The sequence below is a fragment of the Bufo bufo genome, chromosome 7 (assembly GCF_905171765.1).
Source record: "Bufo bufo chromosome 7, aBufBuf1.1, whole genome shotgun sequence".
In the NCBI taxonomy this organism is placed as follows: Eukaryota; Metazoa; Chordata; class Amphibia; order Anura; family Bufonidae; genus Bufo; species Bufo bufo.
In genome coordinates this window covers 163,039,251-163,058,700 of record NC_053395.1, presented here as the reverse complement: position 1 = coordinate 163,058,700, position 19,450 = coordinate 163,039,251, and the positions used below count along the sequence as shown (strand labels likewise).

The following is a 19,450-nucleotide window of genomic DNA, read 5'->3' as shown; positions in this document are numbered from 1 at the left end:
CGCACACGGACGTCTGAATGGAGCCTTACAGGGGCATGATCAATGACTGTGGTGATCACCCCATATAGACTCCCTGATCACCCCCCTGTCATTGATTACCCCCCTGTCATTGATCACACCCCTGTAAAGCTCCATTCAGACGTCCGCATGATTTTTACGGATCCACTGATAGATGGATCGGATCCGCAAAACGCACACGGACGTCTGAATGGAGCCTTACAGGGGCATGATCAATGACTGTGGTGATCACCCCATATAGACTCCCTGATCACCCCCCTGTCATTGATTACCCCCCTGTCATTGATCACACCCCTGTAAAGCTCCATTCAGACGTCCGCATGATTTTTACGGATCCACTGATAGATGGATCGGATCCGCAAAACGCACACGGACGTCTGAATGGAGCCTTACAGGGGCATGATCAATGACTGTGGTGATCACCCCATATAGACTCCCTGATCACCCCCCTGTCATTGATTACCCCCCTGTCATTGATCACACCCCTGTAAAGCTCCATTCTGACGTCCGCATGATTTTTACGGATCCACTGATAGATGGATCGGATCCGCAAAACGCACACGGACATCTGAATAGAGCCTTACAGGGGCATGATCAATGACTGTGGTGATCACCCCATATAGACTCCCTGATCACCCCCCTGTCATTGATTACCCCCCTGTCATTGATCACACCCCTGTAAAGCTCCATTCAGACGTCCGCATGATTTTTACGGATCCACTGATAGATGGATCGGATCCGCAAAACGCACACGGACGTCTGAATGGAGCCTTACAGGGGCATGATCAATGACTGTGGTGATCACAACATATAGACTTCCTGATCACCCCCCTGTCATTGATTACCCCCCTGTCATTGATCACACCCCTGTAAAGCTCCATTCTGACGTCCGCATGATTTTTACGGATCCACTGATAGATGGATCGGATCCGCAAAACGCACACGGACGTCTGAATGGAGCCTTACAGGGGCATGATCAATGACTGTGGTGATCACCCCATATAGACTCCCTGATCACCCCCCTGTCATTGATTACCCCCCTGTCATTAATCACACCCCTGTAAAGCTCCATTCAGACGTCCGCATGATTTTTACGGATCCACTGATAGATGGATCGGATCCGCAAAACGCACACGGACGTCTGAATGGAGCCTTACAGGGGGGTGATCAATGACTGTGGTGATCACCCCATATAGACTCCCTGATCACTCCCCTGTCATTGATCACCCCCCTGTCATTGATCACCCCTCTGTAAGGCTCCATTCAGACATTTTTTTGGCCCAAGTTAGCGGAAATTATTATTTTTTTCTTACAAAGTCTCATATTCCACTAACTTGTGTCAAAAAATTAAATCTCACATGAACTCACCATACCCCTCACGGAATCCAAATGCGTAAAATTTTTTAGACATTTACATTCCAGACTTCTTCTCACGCTTTAGGGCCCCTAGAATGCCAGGGCAGTATAAATACCCCACATGTGACCCCATTTCGGAAAGAAGACACCCCCAGGTATTCCGTGAGGGGCATATTGAGTCCATGAAAGATTGAAATTTTTGTCCCAAGTTAGCGGAAAGGGAGACTTTGTGAGAAAAAAATAAATAAAATCAATTTCCGCTAACTTATGCCAAAAAAATTTTTTTTCTATGAACTCGCCATGCCCCTCATTGAATACCTTGGGGTGTCTTCTTTCCAAAATGGGGTCACATGTGGGGTATTTATACTGCCCTGGCATTCTAGGGGCCCTAAAGCGTGAGAAGAAGTCTGGGATCCAAATGTCTAAAAATGCCCTCATAAAAGGAATGTGGGCCCCTTTGCGCATTTAGGCTGCAAAAAAGTGTCACACATGTGGTATCGCCGTACTCAGGAGAAGTTGGGGAATGTGTTTTGGGGTGTCATTTTACATATACCCATGCTGGGTGAGAGAAATATCTTGGCAAAAGACAACTTTTCCCATTTTTTTATACAAAGTTGGCATTTGACCAAGATATTTATCTCACCCAGCATGGGTATATGTAAAATGACACCCCAAAACACATTCCCCAACTTCTCCCGAGTACGGCGATACCACATGTGTGGCACTTTTTTGCAGCCTAGGTGGGCAAAGGGGCCCACATTCCAAAGAGCACCTTTCGGATTTCACATGTCATTTACCTACTTACCACACATTAGGGCCCCTGGAAAATGCCAGGGCAGTATAACTACCCCACAAGTGACCCCATTTTGGAAAGAAGACACCCCAAGGTATTCCGTGAGGGGCATGGCGAGTTCCTAGAATTTTTTATTTTTTGTCACAAGTTAGTGGAAAATGATGATTTTTTTTATTTTTTTTTTTCCTTGCAAAGTCTCATATTCCACTAACTTGTGACAAAAAATAAAAACTTCCATGAACTCACTATGCCCATCAGCGAATACCTTGGGGTGTCTTCTTTCCAAAATGGGGTCACTTGTGGGGTAGTTATCATGCCCTGGCATTCTAGGGGCCCAAATGTGTGGTAAGGAGTTTGAAATCAAATTCTGTAAAAAATGACCAGTGAAATCCGAAAGGTGCTCTTTGGAATGTGGGCCCCTTTGCCCACCTAGGCTGCAAAAAAGTGTCACACATCTGGTATCTCCGTACTCAGGAGAAGTTGGGGAATGTGTTTTGGGGTGTCATTTTACATATACCCATGCTGGGTGAGAGAAATATCTTGGCAAAAGACAACTTTTCCCATTTTTTTATACAAAGTTGGCATTTGACCAAGATATTTATCTCACCCAGCATGGGTATATGTAAAATGACACCCCAAAACACATTCCCCAACTTCTCCTGAGTACGGCGATACCACATGTGTGGCACTTTTTTGCAGCCTAGGTGGGCAAAGGGGCCCATATTCCAAAGAGCACCTTTCGGATTTCACATGTCATTTACCTACTTACCACACATTAGGGCCCCTGGAAAATGCCAGGGCAGTATAACTACCCCACAAGTGACCCCATTTTGGAAAGAAGACACCCCAAGGTATTCCGTGAGGGGCATGGCGAGTTCCTAGAATTTTTTATTTTTTGTCACAAGTTAGTGGAAAATGATGATTTTTTTTATTTTATTTTTCCTTACAAAGTCTCCTGAATACAGAGATACCAGATGTGTGACACTTTTTTGCAGCCTAGGTGGGCAAAGGGGCCCATATTCCAAATAGCACCTTTCGGATTTCACTGGTCATTTTTTACAGAATTTGATTTCAAACTCCTTACCACACATTTGGGCCCCTAGAATGCCAGGGCAGTATAACTACCCCACAAGTGACCCCATTTTGGAAAGAAGAGACCCCAAGGTATTTCGTGATGGGCATAGTGAGTTCATAGAACTTTTTATTTTTTGTCACAAGTTAGTGGAATATGAGACTTTGTAAGAAAAAAAAAAGAAAAAATCATCATTTTCCGCTAACTTGTGACAAAAAATAAAAAGTTCTATGAACTCACTATGCCCATCAGCGAATACCTTAGGGTGTGTTCTTTCCGAAATGGGGTCATTTGTGGGGTGTTTGTACTGTCTGGGCATTGTAGAACCTCAGGAAACATGACAGGTGCTCAGAAAGTCAGAGCTGCTTCAAAAAGCGGAAATTCACATTTTTGTATCATAGTTTGTAAACGCTATAACTTTTACCCAAACCATTTTTTTTTTACCCAAACATTTTTTTTTTATCAAAGACATGTAGAACAATAAATTTAGAGCAAAATTTATATATGGATGTCGTTTTTTTTGCAAAATTTTACAACTGAAAGTGAAAAATGTCATTTTTTTGCAAAAAAATCGTTACATTTCGATTAATAACAAAAAAAGTAAAAATGTCAGCAGCAATGAAATACCACCAAATGAAAGCTCTATTAGTGAGAAGAAAAGGAGGTAAAATTCATTTGGGTGGTAAGTTGCATGACCGAGCAATAAACGGTGAAAGTAGTGTAGGTCAGAAGTGTAAAAAGTGGCCTGGTCTTTCAGGGTGTTTAAGCACTGGGGGCTGAGGTGGTTAATAAATATATTGAAGAGAATAGGGCCCAATACTGACCCATGAGGTACCCCACTAGTGACACTGACCCAATCTGAGTGTGTACCATTAATAACCACCCTCTGTTTTCTATCATTGAGCCAGTTACTTACCCACTTACAGACGTTTTCTCCCAGTCTGAGCATTCTCATTTTATATACTAACCTTTTATGTGGTACAGTGTTAAATGCTTTGGAGAAGTCCAGATATACGACATCCATTGATTCGTTGCTGTCAAGTCTAGAACTTACCTCCTCATAGAAACTGATTAAATTAGTTTGGCATGACCGATCCCTCACGAAGCCATGCTGATATGGCGTTATTTGCTTATTTCCGTTGAGATGATCTAAGATAGCATCTCTCAGAAAACCTTCAAACAGTTTACCCACAACAGATGTTAAACTTACCGGCCTATAGTTTTCAGGCTCTGTTTTTGGACCCTTTTTGAATATTGGCGCCACATTTGCCATGCGCCAATCCTGTGGGACATTCCCTGTCAGTATAGAGTCCGCAAATATCAGAAATAAGGGTCTGGCTATGACATTACTTAATTCCCTTAGGATACGGGGGTGTATGCCATCTGGTCCTGGCGATTTGTCTATTTTAATCTTTTTAAGTCGCTAATGTACTTCTTCCTGGGTCAGACAGGACACTTTTAATGGGGAATTTATTTTTACATTCTGCATTACATCTGACAGTTGATTTTCCTCAGTGAATACATTGGAGAAAAAAATATTTAACAGCTTTGCTTTCTCCTCGTCGCTCTCTGCGACTCCCCCCTCATTACTCTTTAAATGGCCGACACCTTCAGATTTATACTTTTTAACATTTATATACAGTCAGGTCCATAAATATTGGGACATCGACACAATTCTAACATTTTTGGCTCTATGCACCACCACAATGGATTTGAAATGAAACGAAAAAGATGAACTTTAACTGCAGACTGGCAGCTTTAATTTGAGGGTATTTACATCCAAATCAGGTGAACGGTGTAGGAATTACAACAGTTTGCATATGTGCCTCCCACTTGTTAAGGGACCAAAAGTAATGGGACAGAATAATAATCATAAATTAAACTTTCACTTTTTAATACTTGGTTGCAAATCCTTTGAAGTAAATTACAGCCTGAAGTCTGGAACGCATAGACATCACCAGACGCTGGGTTTCATTCCTGGTGATGCTCTGCCAGGCCTCTACTGCAACTGTCTTCACTTCCTGCTTATTCTTAGGCATTTTCCCTTCAGTTTTGTCTTCAGCAAGTGAAATGCATGCTCAATCGGATTCAGGTCAGGTAATTGACTTGGCCATTGCATAACAGGCCACTTCTTTCCCTTAAAAAACTCTTTGGTTGCTTTTGCAGTATGCTTTGGGTCATTGTCCATCTGCACTGTGAAGTGCCGTCCAATGAGTTCTGAAGCATTTGGCTGAATATGAGCAGATAATATTGCCCGAAACACTTCAGAATTCATCCTGTGGCTTTTGTCAGCAGTCACATCATCAATAAATACAAGAGAACCAGTTTCATTGGAGCCATACATGCCCACGCCATGACACTACCACCACCATGCTTCACTGATGAGGTGGTATGCTTAGAATCATGAGCAGTTCCTTTCCTTCTCCATACTCTTCTCTTCCCATCACTCTGGTACAAGTTGATCTTGGTCTCATCTGTCCATAGGATGTTGTTCCAGAACTGTGAAGGCTTTTTTAGATGTCGTTTGGCAAACTCTAATCTGGCCTTCCTGTTTTTGAGGCTCACCAATGGTTTACATCTTGTGGTGAACCCTCTGTATTCACTCTGATGAAGTCTTCTCTTGATTTTTATCTTTGACACACATACACTTACCTCCTGGAGGGTGTTCTTGATCTGGCCAACTGTTGTGAAGGGTATTTTCTTCACCAGGGAAAGAATTCTTTGTTCATCCACCACAGTTGTTTTCCGTGGTCTTCCGGGTCTATTGGTGTTGCTGAGCTCATCGGTGCATTCCTTCTTTTTAAGAATGTTCCAAACTGTTGTTTTGGCCACGTCTAATGTTTTTGCTATCTCGCTGATGTTTTTTTGTTTTTTTTTCAGCCTAATGATGGCTTGCTTCACTGATAGTGGCAGCTCTTTTTATCTCATCTTGAGAGTTGACAGTAACAGATTCCAAATGCAAATAGCACACTTGAAATGAACTCTGGACCTTTTATCTGCTCATTGTAATTGCGATAATGAGGGAATAACACACACCTGGCCATGGAACAGCTGAGAAGCCAATTGTCCCATTACTTTTAGTTCCTTAACAAGTGGGAGGCACATATGCAAACTGTTGTAATTCCTACACCGTTCACCTGATTTGGATGTAAATACCCTCAAATTAAAGCTGCCAGTCTGCAGTTAAAGCACATCTTATTTTTTTTCATTTCAAATCCATTGTGGTGGTGTATAGAGCCAACAATGTTAGAATTTTGGACCTGACTGTAATTGAAGAACATTTTAGGGTTAGTTTTACTCTCTTTGGCAATTAATAAATGATATAAAATAAAATGCGTACAAATAAATAAAAAAATTTGATTTATGAGGTGGAGTTCCATATGGAGTAGGAGTTTGAGGAGGCGGTGGACGTAGCGGTGTAGGTGGAAGCGGCGGTGGAGGAGGACGAGGTAGCCAACACAGGTTTTTGGTTTTAATTTAATTTTTTAAAATTAGGGTACACTCTAAAAGAGTGTAAACTATCCAAAATACAATAATGAGCAATTGCGCTGCAGTATAACAATAGCTGGTTAGTGCCGGTATACATGTCTATTCAGCACAAGGTACGGACAAGTCCTGAGGGATCCATGCCTGGTTCATTTTAATGAATGTGAGCTTGTTCACATTTTCTGTGGACAGGCGGCTGCGCTTGTCTGTGATGACGCCCCCTGCCGTGCTAAACACACGTTCAGATAATACACTTGCTGCAGGGCAGGCCAGCACCTCCAAGGCATTATGGGCAAGCTCAGGCCATGTGCCTAATTTGGAGACCCAGAAGTTGAAGGGGGCAGACCCATCATTCAGTACGTGTAGGCGTGTGCACACATACTGCTTCACCATGTTGGTGAAATGCTACCTCCTGCTAAGACGTTCCATATCAGCTGGTGGTGCTGGTTGTTGTGGCGTGCTGACAAAGCTTTTCCACATTTCGGCCATGCTAACCCTGCCTTCTGAGGTGCTGGCGGTGCCACAGCTGCGTTGGCGACCTCTTCCTCGTCCTCTGCCTTCGCCTTGTGCTTCGGCGTTATCGGCACTGGCCATGTTGGTGGAGTACTTGAAACAGTGCAACAAGCAACACAAGTCTCGCATGGAAGCCCAGTCATTGGTGGTGAAGTGGTGCTGTTCCGCCGAGCGACTCACCCATGCATGCTGCAGCTGAAACTCCACTATCGCCTGCTGCTGCTCGCACAGTCTGGCCAGCATGTGCAAGTTGGAGTTCCACCTTGTGGGCACATCCCATATGAGGCGGTGAGCGGGAAGGCCGAAGTTACGCTGCAGCGCTGTCAAGCGAGCAGCAGCAGGGTGAGAACGCCAAAAGCGCGCACAGACGGCCCGCACTTTATGCAGCAGCTCTGACATATCGGGGTAATTTTTAAGGAATCTCTGCACCACCAAATTCAGCACATGCGCCAGGTAAGGGATGTGCGTCAAACCGGCTAGTCCCAGAGCTGCTATGAGATTTCGCCCATTATCGCACACCACCATGCCGGGCTTGGGACTGACTGCCACAAACCACTCATCGATCTGTTGTTCAAGGCCCGTCCACAGCTCCTATGCGGTGTGGGGTTTGTCCCCCAAACATATAAGTTTTAAAACTGCCTGCTGTCTTTTACCCCTGGCTGTGCTGAAGTTGGTGGTGAAGGTGTTACGCTGACCGGATAAGGAGCTGGTAGAGGATGAGGAAGCAGAGTAGGAGGAGGAAGCAACAGGAGGCAAGCTGAAGCGCCCTGCAATCCTTGGTGGTGGAAGGACATGCGCCAAACTGCTATCCGCCTCAGGCCGAGCCACCACAGCATTTACCCAGTGTGCTGTTATGGAGATATAACGTCCCTGACCGTGCTTACTGGTCCACATATCCATAGTGAGGTGCACCTTGCCACAGATGGCGTTGCGCAGTGCACACCTGATTTTGTCCCCTACTTGGTTGCGCAGGGAAGGGATGGCTCTCCTGGAAAAGTAGTGGCGGCTGGGCACGACGTACTGTGGGACAGCCACCGCCATAAGGCCTTTAAAACTATCCGTCTCCACAAGATGGAATGACAGCATTTCAAATGCCAGTAATTCAGAAATGCTGGCATTCAGGGCTAGGGATCGCGGGTGGGTAGGGGGGGTACTTTCTCTTCAGCGTTTGGGAGATGGAGAGCTGAGCGCTTCCGTGGGAGATTGTGGAGATGCTTGGTGACCCAGGTGTTGGTGTTGCTGGCAGATCCTCTGTTTGCGGGGTGGCAGGTGGCACTATCACTCCAGAGGTGGATCAATAGGCCGAGACTGCAGCAGAAGAGGAAGCAGGAGGAGCCAGAGACCTTTCTTGGTTTTTAGGTGTCTACTCCACTGCAACTCATGCTTAGCACTTAAATGCCTGGTCATGCAGGTTGTGCTCAGGTTGAGAACGCTTATGCCTCGCTTCAGGCTCTGATTGCACAGCGTGAAACCACTCGTGTCTTGTCGTCAGCACATTGTCTGAAGAACTGCCACGCCAGGGAACTCCTTGGAGCTGGCTTTGGTGTGCTCGGTCCCTTGCTGCGTTGGGCAGTAGCAGGCGCACTGTCTAGAGGACGGCCGCTCCACTTTTGCACCCTGCTCCCTCTTCTTCTGTGCTGGTGGCTCTGTGCGACCACCGCCTCTTCCTCCGAACTACATAGGTCACTCGCATGACCATGATTCCATGTGGGGTCGAGGACCTCATCGTCCTCCACATCATCTTCCACCAAGTCTTAACCCCTGCCCTCCTTGTCGGTCTGCACACTTTCGAAAGCCCCAGCAGTTGGCACCTGTGTTTCGTCATGATCCTAGACGTGCTGAGATGGTCCTCCCATTTACTCATCTTGAAACATAAGTGGTTGGGCATCGGTGCACTCAATCTCTTCCACTTCTGGGGCAGGGCTAGGTGGATGGCCCTGGGAAACCCTGCTAGCAGAGTCATCAAAAAGCAGAAGAGACTGCTGCATGACTTGGGGCTCAGACTGCTTGGCTGATTTGCAAGGGGGAAAGGTGAAAGACTGATCGACATTGGCTGCAGGTGCCAACTCTAATCTTTAAGCAGGAGACTGGGTGGGAGACAATGTGAAGGAACTGGATCTACTGTCAGCAACCTAATCTACTATCGCCTGTACTTGTTCAGGCCTCACCATTCGTAGAGCCGCATTAGGCCCGACCAAATACCGCTGCAGGTTCTGTCGCCTACTCGGACCTGAGGAACGGGTTTAACTTGTGCGTGTAGCTGGCACAGATCGACCACGTCCTCTCCCTGCAACAGGAGCTGCAGCGTACTCAAGTTAGTTTTAGAAATGTTCCTGGGTGTTGTAGTGCAATAGACACTAACCTGGGACGGCTGACTCTCTGCAAGGGCAGGTGATGATGAGAAATGTTCGTGACGCCAGTGCCAATTAAACGGTGGCACGCCGTTTGCTGATAGCAGGAATAACTGAGGAACCACGTGATATTAAAACAGAATTCAAACTTTAGTAGTCATCATATAGGGACATTGACGGAAACGCAGTTCCTTTGAGGACAGCTGATTTTCAATACAGTTGAAGCAGGCAATATATATGTATCTAGCAAGGTGACTTCAGAGTGTTAAACACAGGACTTGCAGTACAGGCGGCTTGCACTCTATTCCTGACTGATCCTGGAACATAGAAACTCTTCTCCAAGGTCCAATGCCCTAGCTCTGGCGTATATCCTTGGTTTTAACTCTAACAAGTACCTCCTCTGTTGTCTTGAGTACCTCTTGCTTTTCTTGGCTTGCCTCTGTCTCTCTCAGCTTCCTCAGGCTCTTTAACTGAGGTGTTCCTGCTTCTGCATATGGGAACTCAGGAGGGGAACCTTCTCCTTGAATCTGGAACCCGGTTACAGGGACTGCAATACCCTCTCCTGGTTTGCAGGCTTCAGGCCTGGACTTGACTCTGACATTGTCTAATCTCTGGTTAGACTAGACTACTTCAGAAAAACTGACTTTCCCTGACGGGGCCTTATATAGTCTAGGGCTCCCTAGCTCCCTCTAATGACTAAGAGCTGGAATGACACCCCTAGTAGGCCTGTACATGCAAATTTCACAGTAACAGGGAAATACATAGCATTACATTCAATTACATGTTATAACCAACCTCCCCATAAATAAGGGGACACGACAGCACAGCAAGTACCCTTTTGTAGTGACGGGCATTACAGTCCCCGTACACTACAGAGCTCCACCAGCAGCACCACGACCTGGGCGACGTCCCTTATTTGACGCTCTCCTCATATTTCTCGAATTTAGGATCTTGCCCTAAATGGGTGTTTAATTAATAGTAGAATAGAACGACAGTATGTACAGGGTGTATCTCACACGCGCTGAACCAGACTAGGCCTCAATTAATTTTTTTGCCCAAAATGGCTGTATTTCAAATACCTGAATAGAACCCCTGTATATAAAGGGTGTATCTCACACGCCCTGATCCAGACTAGGCCTCAATTAAATTAGTTTGCCCAAAATGGCTGTATTTCAAATACCTGAATAGAACCCCTGTATATAAAGGGTGTATCTCACACGCCCTGATCCAGACTAGGCCTCAATTAAATTAGTTTGCCCAAAATGGCTGTATTTCAAATACCTGAATAGAACCCCTGTATATAAAGGGTGTATCTCACACGCCCTGATCCACACTAGGCCGCAATTATAGATTTGTGCAGAAAATGGCTGTATTTAAGAAAACCGAATAGAAACATAGTATGTAAAAGCTGTATCTCACACGCCCTGATCCACACTAGGCCGCAATTAAAGTTTTGTGCCCAAAATGGGTGCCTGTTTAATAACTGAATAGAACTACACTATGTTAAGGCTTTATCTCACAATGACATATGCAGCAAAGGCTGCAAAATCAACTTTTTTGCCCAAAACGGGTGTTTGTTTAATAACTGAATATGACAGCATAATATAAGCCTTGAATTTCACACGTGCTGATGCTGCAAGGGCTGTAAAATAGTGGATTTTGCACAAAAAAGGGTGTTTTATTAATAGAAGAATATAACCACTGTATATAAAGGGTGTATCTCACACGCCCTGATCCACACTAGGCCGCAATTATAGATTTGTGCCCAAAATGGCTGTATTTCAAATAACCGAATAGAAACATAGTATGTAAAAGCTGTATCTCACACGCCCTGATCCACACTAGGCCGCAATTAAAGATTTGTGCCCAAAATGGGTGTTTGTTTAATAACTGAATAGAACCACACTATGTAAAGGCTGTATCTCACAATGACATATGCAACAAAGGCTGAAAAATCTACTTTTTTGCCCAAAACGGGTGTTTGTTTAATAACTGAATATGACAGCAATATATAAGCCTTGAATTTCACACGTCTTGATGCTGCAAGGGCTGTAAAATAGTGGATTTTGCCCAAAAAAGGGTGTTTTATTAATAGAAGAATATAACCCCTGAATATAAAGGGTGTATCTCACACGCCCTGACCCAGACTAGGCCTCAATTAAAGATTTGTGCCCAAAATGGCTGTATTTCAAATACCTGAATAGAACCCCTGTATATAAAGGGTGCATCTCACAATGACATATGCAGCAAAGGCTGCCAAATAACATACTTTTTTTGCCCTAACTGGTGTTTGTTTAATAAGTGAATATGACAGCAGTATATAACCCTTGAATTTCACACGTGCTGATGCTGCAAGGGCTGTAACATTGTGTATTTTGGCCAAAAAGTGTGTTTTAAAAAACCCAGAAAATTATGGTTGTATTTCTAGCTTAAATTGCACACTGACTAATCCAGATGTTGTATATTGCCAAAAAAGTGTTTTTTTTTTTACTAACAGAATATAAAAGCTGTATATATTAAACTTGAATTTCACACTTGCTGTAAAACTGTGGATTTTAGAGAAAAAAAAAAGGTGTGGTTTTAAAAACCCAGAAAATTATATCTGTATTTCTGGCTTAAATTGCACACTGACTTAGGCTACTTTCACACTTGCGTTTTTCTTTTCCGGCATAGAGTTCCGTCACAGGGGCTCTATACCGGAAAATAACTGATCAGGCATAGCCCCATGCATTCTGAATGGAGAGTAATCCGTTCAGTTTGCATCAGGATGTCTTCAGTTCAGTCGTTTTGACTAATCAGGCAAAAGAGAAAACCGTAGCATGCGGCATTTTTTCCCACAGGAATGTATTAGTGCCGGATCCGGCATTCAGAATACCGGAATGCCGGATCCGTCCTTCCGGTATGCGCATGCGCAGACTGAAAAAAAGGTGAAAAAATAAATGCCGGATCCGTTTTTGCCGGATGACACCGGAAAGACGGATCCGGCATTTCAATGCATTTTTTCGACTGATCAGGCATTTTTAAGACTGATCAGGATCCTGATCAGTCTTACTAATGCCATCAGTTAGCATACATTTTGCCTGATCCGGCAGGCAGTTCCGGCGACAGAACTGCTTGCAGGATCTCTCTGCCCCAAGTGTGAAAGTAGCCTAATCCAGATGTTGCATATTGCCCAAATTTTTTTGGGGTTTACTAACAGAATATGAAAGCTGTATATAACGTTTGAATTTCACATGTCCAGATGCAGCTAGGGATGTAAAATAGTGTATTTTGCACAAAAAGGGTGTTTTAAAAAACCCAGAAAATTATGGCTGTATTTCTAGCTTAAATTGCACACTGACTAATCCTGCAAATGCACCAGATGTTGTATATTGCCAAAAAAGGGGGATTTTTTACAACCAGATTATTAGTGCAGATTTTCAAGCTTGGATTAGAATGTCACAAAAGCTCAGATGCAGTGCTGGTTCACTGAGCTTGCATAAAATGGCCGCCGCCGCCAACCACCTAACTAACAGACGGATAAAAGTTGTTTTTTTTCGGTCACTGGGCTCAGGGCAGGGTAAAAAGATTGTGCCCTTCACCCACACAACTAATTGTATGTAGATCGCTGAGTTCGATTCTCTCCTATTCTCTCCCTGAAATCACCAGCAGCATCCTCTCCCTACACTAGTAACAGCAGAGTGACGTGCAGCGCTACGTGACTCAAGCTTATATAGAGCCTGGGTCACATGCTGCACTGGCCAATCACAGCCATGCCATTAGTAGGCATGGCTGTGATGGCTTCTAAGGTCAGACAGTCAAACGCTTGTTGATTGGCTGCTCTGCAGCCTTTTTAAAAAGCGCTGAGAAATCACCGAACACCGAACCCGAACGTTTACTAAAATGTTCGGGTTCGGGGTCAAAAAATCCCAAAGTTCGGTACGAACCCAAACTTTACCGTTCTGGTTCGCTCAACCCTACTCGAGACCTATTTGAGGTGTTTTGTTGCCGAGAACCAGGATGACTGGTCATCATTCTTGTCTCTAGCCGAATTTGACTTGAATAACCGTAGACAGGAGTCCACTGATAAGTCGCCATTTTTTGACGCATATGGTTTTCACCCACAGTTTGGTACTTTTTCTGGTACTGAGACTTTGTTGTCATCTATTTGGCGGAAGATTCAAAAAAAATTTAAAAAAATGGGCAAAAAGTATAAACGTATGGCTGACAATAGACATATGAGTGGTCCGGACCTGAGAGCGGGTGATTCTGTGTGGCTGTCAACAAGAAACATTAAGTTGAAGGTACCCTCTTGAAAGTTGGGGCCAAGGTTTATTGGTCCATACAAGATCTCTGCCACTATTAATCCGGTTGCTTTTCATCTGGAACTTCCGCAGGCTTTGAAGATTCATAATGTGTTTCACAAATCATTACTGAAAAGATATGTCAAACCTGCTGAACCGTTCTCACAACCACCCCCTCCTGTCACAGTTGACAGTAATCTTGAGTTTCAGATTGCCAGGATAGTGAACTCACGTATTCTTCATGGATCTCTTCAGTATCTTGTGCACAGGAAGGGTTACGGTACAGAGGAAAGAATGTGGGTTCCTGCGACCAACGTGAATGTCAGTCGCCTTGTGAAGGCCTTTCACAGGGCGCATCCTGATAAGGTCGGTCCTGGGTGTCCGGAGGTCACCCGTAGAAGGGGAGTACTGTCATGGTCCCTCCCGTGACAGAGGTGAGAAGATCAGATAGACTTGCTGCACATGAGGCTATCTGACAGGTGTCTCTGTTTTCCTCATAGTTTGTTGTTGTTTGGCAGGATCACACCTCTCCAAAGGTTCTGCTCATTATCAGTGATGAGGCTCTATTTAGGTCCACCTCACACTGCTGACCATGTGTTTGATATTTCCTGTTGGAGTTGCTAGAGCTTGTTTGTTTTGGATAACATGCTTCTCCAGACATCCCAAAGCTAAGTGCTTGTTGCCTTTTCTGTTTGTTGTTCGCTAGTGTGTTTTGTTCTAGGCCTCAGGGAGATGCTGGTTCCTTCATCTGGGGAAAAAACAGCTGTCTTGTCAGCTGCTACCTATCCTAGGGCTCAGCAGTTTCAGTAGGGCCTAGGTATACGGCGTATGAGTATTTCCACCATCAGGATCTGCTCATACTGGCAGGAGTTAGGGAAAGGCCTAGGGATTATTAGGAGGTCACCATCCCTCTTCCTTAGCTTTTGAGGCCTAGACTGGTCTATTTCCTTTGTGTGTATCTAGTGTTTTACCCTTGTCCATTACCCATGACACTAAGTTCCAGCATAAGAGGAAAAGTTCCTATTTAGTCCAGCCAGCATAGCAGAGCTGAGAAAGCTACAGTATAACAAAGCTAAGATTGTTTGAGAAGTGATTGCCTGCCAGAGTTAAGCCAATACCTGCTGATGACCAAGATATCATTTGGAAACTGTTTGGATTACCGTTTATGCCAAGTAAAGCTGTGTTCAACGTTAATACAACATCTGGACTCTACTTATTCTACTTCCTTCACCATCCAAATTATTCATCCCCTTTTTGCACTGCTTCGTCCAATCAAGTCTGGGATCCAAGGATATCCAGGTAGGAGCATCATGACCCGTGCCTATAACATCTACAGAGGCACTGTAGGCCACTCTACACCACTCTGGCAATCCTACCATAGGTACCAACACTACCATCTACAAAGAGGACTCCATGTCTTCGTCGCTTAACTGCAACTGGCGTCACGATTACTTTCTCTATAAGAGGGACATATTTCGTAGAAACCTCCTAAGGGGCAAGGGATACCCCAGGTCTGTGGTAGGGACGTTGCAGTTAGAGCCCCGATGGGCAGGTGCTCATTCGATGTTTTGTGTTATGCTTTATGTGCTGTGGCTTCACCCCAAGGGACCGTTAACTTGGAACATGTATTGTGTTGTGCTGGATGAAAAATAAAACACCATTTGCACTTTTAACCACTGAAGTCTGAGAGTCTACTGTTGCAGAAACATGCCACGATTACCCTACCCATTCCACATCTACACTGTACTCCTGCAGGGAGAATTTTTCTAGACTTGTACATAATGAGCCAAGTTTTCTTCTGACAATTAGCACTTGTAACATAGTAACATAGTATATAAGGCCGAAAAAAGACATTTGTCCATCCAGTTCGGCCTGTTATCCTGCAAGTTGATCCAGAGGAAGGCAAAAAAAAACTGTGAGGTAGAAGCCAATTTTCCCCACTTAACGGTGAAAAAATTTCTTTTCGACTCCAATCAGGCAATCAGAATAACTCCCTAGTAGCTATAGCCTGTAATATTATTACACTTTTGAAAGCCCCTCTTGAATTATTTTATTTTACTCACCATCACCACCTCCTCAGGCAGAGAGTTCCATAGTCTCACTGCTCTTACCGTAAAGAATCCTCTTCTATGTTTGTGTACAAACCTTCTTTCCTCCAGACGCAGAGTGCATGTATAGATACAGGCAAGCATTCTGCCCCCATTAACACATAATTTTTGGATACCTGTTCCCAACAAACCACTTTCTCTTCTGACAAGTAACACTTGTGCGTGTCATATGGGCAGGCATTCTTCCCCCATTAAAACGTAATTTCTCATAACACCGTAGTTGTTTTTAATCATTATCTGCACCCAATAAAGGATAATTTTTTTAAGCTTTTCTATTATGAAAAAGTATAACATATGTGATGGTGCAGTGTGTTTTTAAATAAGCTGTTAACATCATCAACCATGCGTTTACCCATAGCTATGTATGTCAGTCAGTCATTCAGACATGATTTACTATTGCTGTCATTGCATTCAAGAGTTAAGGGAGGTGGGGGGTTGGGAGAAAAAATAAATCATAAAAATTTTTACAAAATTAACATTTTCCTAGGAGATTAGATGGAGCCATATAACAATTTTTAGGGCAATTGGAGCAACTTTGGATTGGGGAGAATCGATTTGGGTCCAAAACAAACTTTTTGAAAATGTTGCCAAACTTGAATCAAACCGAATCACAAAAGGTTCACTCATCTCTGCATTAATTATGTAAAAACTTACAATTCCTTGTCCTTTAGTGGAATAGCCTCGTATATACTTTGGAACTGGGAAAACAGGTGCTGTATTATGCTTTTTGGAATATGCTGGAGCAAAGTATCCCATACCTGCAAAAAATAAAATCAATAATAAAAAAATTAATTGAATGATGACTTTCATGAGGGTTGGACTGACCCGCAATCCTTTAGTGAGCCAAGGCCCTGACACAATATATCAGGTCTCCAAAGCTACAATAAAACCTCATTGGTGTCATTCACAAATAACCTGTTAGACCTTATTGATATAATGCACAACCTATGATAACAGATTGTAATTAAACATGGACACATGTTCTGTATAGGTGGAGGATGTACCCTCAGAATTAATTGCTCTGATGGGCCCAAGAATCCTGACTCCATATACAAATAAAGCACAGAATTCTAGTATACACAAAAAAGATGTACAAATTATATCTGCGTTATCACTAATATTCATCAGCATGTTACCTCTGACATTACTGCGCTCAGATCACGTGACAAATCCTTGTATTCAATCTCAGTGGCTGGATAAAAAGCATGTAAAGCCAGGCATCCATTTGTCTTCAGTACTCGAACTGACTCATTGAGAAACTTGTCTATTGTGAACCAATGTGCAGCAAGTCCGGCATGCACCAGGTCCACAGAATCATTCTTCACAGGTATCTTCTCCGCTGAAGCCACCCTATAGACAGAAGAGAGATTCTCAGGGTGACTGAGGCCATCTAATCCTCTCATTATATTACTAGAACTAGTAATTCCAGCTCAGTACTCACATGTATGACACATTGTTTGCGAATGTACTTTGTTTAGCCACATTTATTTGGGATTCACTAATGTCTATTCCCAGGACCTTCTCAAAGTGAGGAGCTAGAGGTAAAATGTAGCGTCCAGTCCCACAGCCAACATCCACCAGCATTTCAAGGGGCTGCCCATTTGTCTGTAGAGAAGGGAAGAGGATATTTTGTAAAGGTAAAAATTTTGCTAAACACATTGGGGCAGTTTTACTAATCAGGTGTAGTCAAAAAATGCAACAGATGAATCACATTTGTTGATGCAGGATGATCAATCCGACTCACCTTCAGACTATCTAGGCTGAGGGTTTATCCCATCTATTATCTTACCTCATGCCACAATTTAGCAAATAACACATTTCAAGAGGTTGTCCAATATTAAAACTTTGCCAGTAACAGTAAATACTGTATGCAAAAGAAGTGATATCAGTTTTTGCCCCTGCCTGTCCTACAATCCTCCCCATCAGTGTTTGCTTTCCTGGGTGCAGCAGTGACATCCCGCACACCCGACATCACCACTGCAGCCAATCACTGCTTCAGCACATGTGTGTAGTACTCTGCTGAGGCAGTGATTGGTTGCCCTTTGACATAGTGTGTTGTGCATGGGACATCACTGCTGCTGCCAAGAAGATGACTTCATCGGTGTAGGACCAGAGCACAATGCTGGATTAGGCAGGGAAGAAAAATGGTGAGTATCAATTCTTCCTTCTATTACTTTATCACATTTACTATTGGAAAAGTTTTAATTGAATGTAGACAATCCCTTTAATATATGTGGTGCCCAGCAGGTAAGCCATTTTTTTTTTTACAAATGTTGGTGCATAAATCTCCCACATTATGTTTATTATAATGACAGCAGTAAATGGTACATACAATTGTCATTTGGTTTGTGTCTGTCCACTTCCATACATTGTATTTTCATTTGAGAACATTAGGGCACATTTGTAAAGAAATGTCTGTTTACACAAATGAGCATCATTAATCCCGTCAAGCCATTTTTCATCCTCCTGAATCCTGACCCTGGCTATTTCTTGCAAATCTGACATGTGTCACTTTATGTGGTAATAACTTTGGAATGCTTTTACTTATTCAAGAGATTGAGGGTTTTTTTGTAACACATTGTATTTCATGTTTGTACTTAATGTTTTATCTTTATTTAATACAAAAATTACAGAAAATCAGGAAAAATTACCAGTTTTCAATATTTGAGTTTCTCTGCTTTTGAGACTGATACTGCAGCAAGCCCTGGAGGAGCTGGTGTGGAGGATGGGAGTAGAAGTGGCCCTGATAAAGTGTAAGGCCTCATTTACACACACGTGGATTTTAACGGATCACGGTCAGTGAAAACCCGGCCTGCCGTTCTGCTGAGTGCTTGATCGCACGGCGTCATTGGTTGCTATGGCGACGTGCGCTTTGTGCCGCCGCCACTGTACAGTAATACACTCGTATAGATCATACCAGTGTATTACTGTACAGCGGCACAAAGCGCATGGCATCATAACAACCAATGGGTGGGCCGTGAAAATCCACGTACGTGTGAATGAGGCCTAACGTTGTACTCCATCAGGCCCTTACTCCCTGAGTATCGGTGCTGTGGAAATGTAGTATTGAAGAACTAGGCCAGAATTAAACGTAACAAAGTCTTTATACTAAGTGCAACATAGAACTTCAAATGCATTCTGTGGCAGCAGACTAAGTGCAAATCTTCTCTTGCACCAGCAAGGATTACAGAGGAAGGTTGGATGGCGGCAGTTTAGCACTTAGGTTGTACAGACTTAGTATTGTTTTAGGTGGTGGGTGTCCTGGCTGTAATCCCTCACCTTGCAGCACTGTCTTTAATGCTGGTCATAGCAGTTCACTCTGCTGTCTAGTATTTCAAGACATTCCTTGAGGAAGATGAATGATTGATCTCTTGGGAGAATTCAGAGCAGGAGCCCTGACTTGAGCTTCCACTCCACTCCGTCTCTGGACAGAAACTCCCCCTCCTGGCAGAAAGCAGTACCAGCCCACC

At 43.7% G+C, this 19,450-nt stretch overlaps 1 protein-coding gene across 1 annotated transcript in view; it reads right to left on the bottom strand.

Annotated features, from left to right (window-relative positions):
* Nucleotides 1-19,450, bottom strand: part of LOC121008178 (probable S-adenosylmethionine-dependent methyltransferase CRG1) — a 163,267-nt gene that overhangs the window by 79,493 nt on the left and 64,324 nt on the right. Inside the window, exons 2-4 of the mRNA XM_040440572.1 lie at nucleotides 17,422-17,585; nucleotides 17,117-17,330; nucleotides 16,635-16,738 (exon numbers count right to left, since the gene is read on the bottom strand). Coding sequence (XP_040296506.1) covers nucleotides 16,635-16,738; nucleotides 17,117-17,330; nucleotides 17,422-17,585 — 482 coding nt within the window. The remainder of the gene's footprint in view (nucleotides 1-16,634; nucleotides 16,739-17,116; nucleotides 17,331-17,421; nucleotides 17,586-19,450) is intronic.